The sequence below is a fragment of the Sapajus apella genome, unplaced genomic scaffold, assembly GCF_009761245.1.
Source record: "Sapajus apella isolate SASKATOON/1434 unplaced genomic scaffold, GSC_monkey_1.0 scaffold42, whole genome shotgun sequence".
In the NCBI taxonomy this organism is placed as follows: domain Eukaryota; kingdom Metazoa; phylum Chordata; class Mammalia; order Primates; family Cebidae; genus Sapajus; species Sapajus apella.
The window spans coordinates 25,327-34,650 of record NW_022436982.1 but is presented as its reverse complement, the minus strand read 5'-3'; the positions used below and the strand labels follow the sequence as shown (position 1 = coordinate 34,650).

General features: G+C 47.8%; 1 protein-coding gene across 1 annotated transcript; it reads right to left on the bottom strand.

Annotated features, from left to right (window-relative positions):
• Positions 1 to 1,941: 1,941 nt before the first annotated feature.
• FAM205A (family with sequence similarity 205 member A) lies at positions 1,942 to 8,940 on the bottom strand. Its single transcript, XM_032299861.1, has 4 exons — positions 8,156 to 8,940; positions 7,479 to 7,524; positions 6,903 to 6,963; positions 1,942 to 5,880 (listed from the first exon to the last, which is right to left on the bottom strand). The coding sequence occupies exons 1-4, from the start codon at positions 8,297 to 8,299 to the stop codon at positions 2,109 to 2,111; spliced, it is 4,023 nt and encodes a 1,340-aa protein (XP_032155752.1). The 5' UTR covers positions 8,300 to 8,940; the 3' UTR covers positions 1,942 to 2,108.
• Between the last annotated feature and the right edge of the window lie 384 nt (positions 8,941 to 9,324).

Below are 9,324 nucleotides of genomic sequence, written 5' to 3'. Positions count from 1 at the left end.
CCTTGAGAAGCTTATATTACCCTTTCTAACACTAACTGATGTCTTTCAATTCTCTCTTTGTCTCTCTCTCTCTTGTTTTTTTTTTTTTTTTTTGAGATGGAGTTTTGCTCTTGTCGCCCAGGCTGGAATGCAATGGCATGATCTTGGCCTCCTGCAACCTCTGGCTGTCGGGTTCAAGTGATTCTCCTGCCTCAGCCTCCTGAGTAGCTGAGATTACAGGTGTGGGATTGGATTACTGGCTAATTTTTGTAGAGATGGGATTTCACCATGTTGGGCAGGCTGGTCTTGAACTCCTGACCTCAGGTGATCCACCTGCCTCAGCCTCTCAAAGTGCTGGGATTACAGGCATGAGTCACTGCGCCTGGACATCCATTCTCTCTTGAATCCACTCCAAGTCACACCTTAATCTCCACCATTCATCTGAGGCTGCTCCTCTTGAGGTCGTGAATGATCTCAGTGTTGCTAAATCCAACACTCTTCATCTTGCTTGGCTCATTGGCAACTTTTCATGCAGTTGATCTCTTCTTGAAAAACTTTCTTGTTTGGCTTCCAGTATTCCACACTCATCTTGTTTTCCTTCTGTCTGTCTGGCTACTGCTTGTCAGTTTCCTCTGTTTACTAGTCCCTTCTTTACTTTCCAGTTTCTTAACATAGAAGAGTCTCAGGGCCCACTCCTTAGATGTCTCCATTTACAGTTAGTTGTTTGGTGTGTTATCCAGTTTCATGGTTCTCTCTCTCTCTCTGTATTATCTGAAGCCAGGACCCTCCCTGAGGACCATCAGGCTTCTGTGTTGAGGATAGACTGTTGGGTGAATGGTCTCAGGATGAAATGGGGAGATTAGTTATGATGCTACTGGAGTAATGGTAGCAGCAGAGAGGGTGAGAAGTGGGTATTTTCTCTATATGTGCTTGGCGGTAGAGATAACAGGATTTACTGACGATTTGGATGTGGACTGTTAGGAAAAAAAAATCAAGGATAACGCCATTGTTTTTGTCCTAAATAACTGGAAAGATGGAGCTGCCATTAGCTGAGGTGAGAAATGTCGTGATTAGAGTGGATTTGGTATGTGTGATCGAGTGGTGGTAAAGAGCAGAAAGCCAGTTCATTTATTTTTGTATGGCTTGAGATGAATATTGGACTTCCAAGTTTATAATTTGACTAGGTAATTTGGGAGCGATAATAGACTGTCTGCCCCATGGGATCATGAGCTCCACTGGGGCAAGGCCTGTGTCATGTTCATTGTTGTGTTTAGCATAGTACTTGGCACATTATAAGTGCTCAAATATTTAATTGTTGGCAACTTTTTTAAAATTTTAGATGGAGTTTCCCTCTTGTTGCCCAGGCTGGAGTGCAATTGTGTGATCTTGGTTCACTGCAACCTCCGCCTCCCGGGTTCAAGTAATTCTCCTGCCTCGGCCTCCCGAGTAGCTGGGATTACAGGCACATGCCACCACACCCGGCTAATTTTGTATTTTTAGTAGAGATGTGGTTTTTCCATGTTGGCCAGGCTGGTCTTGAATCAAAGTAATTTTTTTTGTGGGTTCCTCCTTACCAGCTGATTACTTCCTCCCATGGCACTACCACACACCTCATAGCCCCATTACAGTGATCAATACTTTGTCTGCCTGCACAGCCCTGACTTTGGATTCAACTAATATAGGTCTTACTATGCATTGGCCACTCTCCTAGGCCCTGGAGTTATGAGACAGTGGAAAATATTCTGGTGGGGTGGATGCTAAATGTTCATAAATCAAGCATGACCTTTAACTTCATGCACTCCAGACAAGGGCTTTTCTTCTTTGATGTGGAATGGTGACCCACCTGAAATGTAAGTTAAAGCTCCTTCCCTAGACAGGAAGGACTTTTTAGCCTGACTCACACCTTCCCTTATGACGATACAGTGGAGACAAGGAGCAGACAGACAACGTATTACTGAGACATATAGAGTGTATTTCCGGTGGTGCCCTGCCCCACCTGCACATTTATTTATGGAAATGACTGGTCCTCTGGAGGGATGCAGCAGTGGGGAGCCTGCAAACTCTTTTTCATGGCTCTGCATCTTCTCCTTGAGCAGACCAATGTTTCTATCTGAACTGAGGGTCAGGAGCTAGGGTAGGTGCCCTGGTTGGGTGACACAAGCCACTCGAGGACAGTGCCAAGGGCAATGGCGGGGGTGGCCTGAGGCTGAGGCACAGCTAGGTTGTCTGGAGCGTAGCTGGAGCTTATTGTCTGGGGCCTGGGGACCATCCAAGAAGGCTGGGCCCACCAGCTTCTCAGCAGGATGAGATTGGGCCTTGGAGTGCCTTGGTGGCTTCTCTGTCTTACTTCTCCCCACAGGGTTCTTGGCTGGAGCTGGGCTCTTTGCAACATTTTCTTTTCTGGTTTTGGCCACTTTTGAAGCAGCTGAGAACATGGAGTCCTCATGCCCTTTGCCTTTCATCTTGGGATTGATACACTGCAGAAAAGATTTAATTTTTTTTCTCAAGCTAGACTCTGGAAGGCTGGGCCTCTTGTGAGTATGGGGTGGCATCACCTGCCCATGCAAAACCTGGCCTTGCAAAGTTTGGCCCTGCAAAGGCTTACTCTGAGTTGGTAGGCTTAGGAAAGGCTGACCCTGTGAAGCCTGGGGCACCACAGTCTGGGCATTCTCAGGAATCCTCGCTAGTTCAAAGATGGCATTTATCTCAGTTTGACGGTCTTGCAGGTCACTCTGAGATTCTTTCCCACCAGGGACTCCCGTAGGTAGCTGTGGGAGCTTAAGCTGAGAGTGATGCTGGAGGCTGTGTTGACAGGGATCTGCAAGATGAAAGCTACGGCTCCATTGCCAGGAGCCTCGGGGTGTCTTGTTTGGAAGCATCCCTCCTGGCCTCTGGTCATCAGCAGGGGGTCTTTGTTCTCTGGTTGAGGGGAGCCCAAACCCTGTATCCCCTTCTCCATGGTCCCTGGCTGCTTTGGTTTCTTCTGGGTCCTCTCTCTTTCCTGCTAACATGCAGATATGGGCTGGGTCGTTGCTCTTGCTAGGGCTTTGAGGCTCAGGGCCCCAGGGTTCCTCCAGACTGGGGTTGTTCACATTGGCCTCCACCTGAACACAAAGCACTTGGGCCTCTGTCATGTCCCCACTGGGTTGTGAGATCTTGGAGACCCAGTGGGCAGAACTTTGGGGTACTGTTTTGGAATTAGATTGCTTTTGGTTCTGCTGCACTGCCTTCCACTCATTGGCCAGCTGTTCTTTAAGGTGGACCCATTCTGGATTGGGGGCAGGAGTGTCTGGTGGGATGGGAAGTTCCTGGAGCAATGTCTCCCCTTGGTGGTTTAGACTTTGAAGAGACTCCTGTGTGAATATGTTCTCAGGAACTGTAGCACTTTGTTCCCTGGACTCCCTTGCTCTTATGGGAATTCCCAATTGTATCTCTAGGACCTTCTTTCTCAGGTGGAAGTTTAGTTTGGTCAAGATATGTGTCTGGAGTGAGTGGGGGCTAGCAGGATGAGCCTGGCTTTCTAGAGGCAGCGTCTCCGTTGTTTCTTTTACTGGCACTGCAGGCTGGAACTCTTCTGCAACGTCTGTACAAGTCTTGTTGTTGTCTTGAGGGCACGGCCCAAGACTTATACAATGATCTTCAAATGAAATCATCTGAGTCGGAAGCTCTGCTGGGACCTCCATAGGCCCGGGCACCATCTCTGTGATGACAGATTGGCTAGTGACTGGCACGGTCAGGGCCCTGGAGAGCGCCACATAATACAGAGCAGGCAGCCCTGACAGGAAGGCCAGATACTTGTGCCGTAAAGTTGTCTCCAGTTTCTCAATGGCCTCCACGGACAAGACTCGGAGCAGCTTAGGGTGTTCAGTGGCAGTACATGGTAAGGCCTGTTGCTGCTGATCAAGGGCCGTTGGCATCCAGGGCATAACTTTGTGATGTAGGTCAGGGTCACTTGCTGTCTGCAGTTCCAGGAGCCGGCTTCCTGGAATGCAGGGAAAAGGAGCCACTGCCAGGCCCCCAGAAATTCTGCAGTCCCAGGACCTATGTACACAGGCAGGGATCTTGCCCTGGTAGATCTGTCCACATTTGGAGTCAATGTGGTTCTGCAGTATTGCCTTGACCTGGGTTAACAAGTGTGGCGTGGGTATGGACACTGGGGCCACAATGCGTGATGGGGCCACATCACAAGCCCCGTTGGCTTCCAGTGCTGCAGGCTGGGGGATGCTCACATTGGCTAGGGTTGTGCTGCTGCAGGACAAACTCTGCTGGTCAGTGCATGTAAGGAGCAACTGGATGGACTGCTGGATCTTCTGAGGCAGGCCCCAGCGATGGTGAATCAACTGTTTCTGGATGTGGAATTCCAGCAGGTTCCAGGCATGCTCTGGGAAGAGTAGTTCCCTGGTGAGGACTGAGATGGACTTCCCTGGCTGAGAAGTTGTCATGGTCTCAGGAGACTGAGCTTTGCCACAGGGCTCATGCTGCATGGGGCACTGGGTGTGCTGAGACCGCTGTAGGACAGCTGGCAAGCCCCACTGAAGCTGGAGCTGCCTCTGTAGCAGGTGCCACTCCAACGCTTCGCGCTCGGCCAGAGTCAGAAATGGGACATTGATCTGAGCTTGTTGATGATCAGATGGAGAAACCCATTTTGGGAACAGTGGGGAAGAGGGTGGGGTTGACTGGGGTGGAGTTTTAGGCAGTAGGTGGGGGAAGGAGAGCTTGTTGAAGAGAAAAGGATTCTTCAAGGAGGACTTGGGGACATTTTCATTCTTTGAGAGGCCTTGGGAGCCCACAAAAGTGGGCTCCTCCTTTGGTTCTGTATTCAGGGACTCACTGTGCAGAGAAGGGAGCCCACAGAATAGCTGGCTGCATTTCTGATGCAGATCACTCCCTGAGTCATTATTTTGTCTCCCAGACAGTGGATGGGGGCAACTTAGGGCCTTAAGGGCTGGAGAGGGCAAGGCTAGAGCCACAGAGTTTGGGCTTTGCTGACAGTGGTGTCTTTGCTCTGGGTTCATAACAGTCCATTCAGAAACCCAGAAGGTCTGGATAGGCTGGCCAGCCACACATGAACACCAGGTCTGGTGGGAAATGATCTCAAATCTATGAAGAGAGACCTGAGAAGTATTATTCAGGTTGAAAGAATGTGGCTGTCCATTTCCAGGCTGGTAATACAATGGTGGGTTTGGCATAAGCTGCCTCAGGGACTCCTCCACACGTCTGGGGAGCCCCCACCTCTGGAAATGCATCCATTTTTTAACATGTACCTCAAGAAGCCTCAGGACTTCAGGACTGAGGAATGGCAGGTGGGCAGCAAGGACCATATCCAAGGCCATTGGATGTGTCAGATTCAGGGTTTCTGGGTTCAGGGACAACAAGGAGACCTGGGAATTCAAGTGATGCTGGCCTTGGTTCCCCTGGACATGGCTGGGGTTGCTGTGCATCATCTCCTCCTGGTTCAGTGGAGTCCCTGTCTCCTCAAGCCTTGAAGAAATCATCATGTTTGGGCCCTGGAGCACATCTTGCACTTGAAATTCCTGCCCTAGCCGGAGGTGATCAGCCAAGTAATCTTGGATGCTGTTTGTACCTGATGACTGGACAGCTGACTGGGTTAAAGATTTCTGATCCGTTAATTGTGACAGTGTTGGGGTTACAGATGCCAGTGAAAGCTCTCTGGTGTGCCGGGAACAAAACTCCAGACTCTGATCTAAAGACATACTAGAAACAGACAGCATCTCTAGGCAAGAGGAGCCCTGCAATGGCCCTGATAAAGTCAGGGAGATCTGGTTGTTCTCACCCGCCAGCAATTGCTGAATCTCCAGAGCCACAGAATTGCAGATTTGGCAGCAGGGATCTGCACACAGGATTCGCCGCACACTTCCCTCCGGAGGAAGCCAGCCCTGGCTGGGAAGGGAAATGTGTCAAAATTAATGAAGGAGTGACATCTGCCTTCTCGGAAGAGTGTGGGCTGGAGTTGACACTCTCCTTTGCCAGTCCTGAAAATCCTGGGGCCTGTACCCTCTTGTTGTCTACCTCTCTGCTTTTCTTCCTAAGAAAATGCCATTTGGCAAGGTGTGGTGGGTTGGGCTGACACTCTGGAGCTTGTTGGGCAAGGCTTCAGACAACCCATGGGAGGGCATGGCCCTCAGAGAGGGCTGGGAGCTGGGATCAGTTCTCTGTTGACCTTGTTGAAAGCTGAGCTAGGAGAATGGAGCCAGGCAGTTAGCTGATGGGGGATCACCAAGAACATCACCATTTAGAACCCGGATTAGTCTCATTTGAGGCTACGAAACCCAAAGCCTATATTCAGTATTTCCAAGCTATGGGAAATGAGGTCCTTATGGGATTTCTGAATTCTGGGGTATTTGGTACTCCTAATTTATACCCAGCATCTCTTGGGAACCAATCTTGTTCTCTAGAGCTCTTAAGGAGTGGATAAAATGATAGATTCCCGTCTAAGGAGTATCCTAAGCACTGGCTTCCCTAAAGACTGAACCGGAGGAGGTCATGTCAGCAGAGTCTATCCAGAGTCAGCTATTTTCCCTTGAAAGGGTATAGCTGTAAAGAGAATAAGACAAGGATGACTTCTTTATTCAAAGCCCATTCTATTAACTGGGTAACTTATCTCATGGCTGAGTGCAGTTCCACGTAATATATTTTATGAATTATGCACTAGTAAAATTCTGAATTGTAGAACTGCTCTTAACCTAGCACAGAGCTGAACTGGGTGGCTTATCCCTCCTGAGACATCTGAACCCAGAAACCCTGAGAACTCTTCCCTGGAAACCCTCTCAACCAGTGTGCCTGCTTCCACTGTGTATGTTTCCCTCCTAGCCATTATCCTTCTCAGTCCTGCCCCAGGCCAAGCCAAGAAATCATCATAGGCTGGGCTGGTTGTTGATAGACTGCAAAGAGCAATAGATCACCTTTTAATGACAGAGAGCAGCTTCTGTGGCTTCTCAGCTTCTTCCTGGGAAAGCATCCTAGCTGAGGAATGAGGAGACAGTGTTATACGGCCTAGGATAATTTCATAGGCATCCTATAGGAAACTGAATAGTAAGGCCTTTGACTCTCATCAAGACTACAATCCTGAGAAGTCAGTACTCTAAAGCATGTCTGAGAACAGCATCACTAACATGATGTCCCATATCTAATTTCATTTGATTTTTACAACCACAATGAGTCAGAATTGTCAGTGTTTTGCTCATTTTATGGATAAGAATGAGAGATGAAATGACTTCCAAAGGGTCATAAAACTAGTAAATTATGCAATTAAGAACATCAGCTCTACTTTCTTAATTCTTGATTTCCAGGGCATTGAGGCACACAATTTTGGAACATTCCCAAGTTATGATTTCCCACCCATGGAAGTTTCAGTCTGGGGAATTGGAGTATTCAGTGTCAGAGCACTTGGCTCTTGGGTCCAGGGGTTATAGAGGGACAAGACTCATGGGAAACTCACCCGCAGTGGAAGGAAGTCAGAGGAAAGATTAGGACTTTACCTGTTGATGCTCCATCTCTAGCCCTTTGTCTGACTTTTTGGTGATGCTTAAAAGACAAAAACATTAGAATGTGAAGCTGGAACACCGCTTTCTTTTTCATGTCCAAAATAAGATAAAACATACATATATTTTCCACTCTCTTTCTATATGTCTATCCGTATTTTATACACTCTCCTGGATTTCCTTTGCCTCTTCCACCTTTTTATTCCATTTTCCTTCTCTGCTTATTTCTGATTCACTTGGAGGCTTTTCCAAACTCTATACCTCCCATCTGATTCCCAGAGAAGTCCTGTTGGATATTGAGGATGACACAGGAGAAAAGCAGAACTGAAAAAGGGTAAGTAGTTCTAACAACCACAGGGCTTCTGCTTAGGAAGCCCACCAACCAGAAAAATCCACCATATTAAGAGATCTTCCAAGATCCAGCAAGATAGACTCCATATTATCTAGTTCTCAACCCAAGCCAAATAGAGAGGTTCTTGACTTTTCAATCAGAATATGTTGTGGGAAGGGCCTGTTAAGGAATATAGTCTCTGAGAAGAAAAGTATTACACAAATTTAGCTGAAGATATGCTATAAAAATTGTGCAGTAGGGATTATGAGTAGGGACACTTAGAACCTATAAGCTTCTTATCTGAGGCTTAATTAGTTCAGTTGGAATCTTAGTGTTGCCCTACCCGGCCGCAGCTCCTTTTAGCTTCCAAACGCAATTCGTGGTGGCTCCTTTTCACTTGCCAGATAAGTAGAATAATGATGAAGATGGAGCCATAGATGTATAAGGGATATCCAACATCCCACAGAACAAAAGTAGGGCTCAACATGGTTTAAATCTCATTCATATGAGATCAGCCATCCCTGTATCTCGGCATTCAGGGTTCTGGTGCCTAATGACTCCCAGTGCTAGGCCTTGTCGTGTCCACCTCACAGAGGATGGAACTAAGCCACCAGAATGCATCACAAAGCCCTCCTGTTTCATAAGGCATATGTAGTAGGGAAGCTTATGTGGTGATTTGGTCTGTAGATGAGGGTTTTTTGAGCCTGGGACTGAAGGTGCCATAAGCAGTGTCTATTTCCTAGTCTGTCTTCACTCCCCACTCCCTATACCAGCCTGATGGCTCGGCTCTCTCCTTCACAACTATGGTCACCCGTCCTCAGAAAACTGAGTGCTTTGGCACCCAGGGCACCTTATGAGAAGGAGTGGTTAGGCCAGAGGAACCTCCACTAACTCTCCCACTGGTTTTGGAAATATGCCTGAGAAGCACACATGAATTTAAGGAGGGTGGAGTCTGGTTATGGCTTGGAAATGAAGAGCTTTGATGTTTCAGGCAATGGTTGACTGGTAACAGAGGTGCAGGAAGGGGGCCATGGCTGATGTGGTAGGGTAGTAGGGAAAGGCCAAGATGGCTGTATCAATCCAGTCTTGCAGATGGGTAGGGAGAGACTGTAAATGCTGCCTTCTATGGAGGCACATTAATGGTCAGGGAGATGAAGGCCTGCAGAGATGGGTTAGCGGCCACTTCTGACTGTGGGTCACAAGTGACTAGTTGCTGTTCGTGGTTGGATGTATGCTGTTTGCCTGAGGAGATTTTGTTTGTTTGTTAGTTATTTTCTCAAATCTGGATTTTGTAAATTTTTAGGCAGGGAATGGCATGTGTTTTCCAATTCAGCTTCAGGACCCATTACTTCTATAGCCAGACGATTGATTTACCTGCTTAGCTTCTGTAGATACTGTGATATGCCTCCAATACCTCAGTATTTCTGAATTTCCTTGGGAGAGTCTTGCACTGGTAATGGTGGTCTCAAGCCAAGAAACCCTTGGGCTCAAAATGTCTGAAGAGGCTATTTG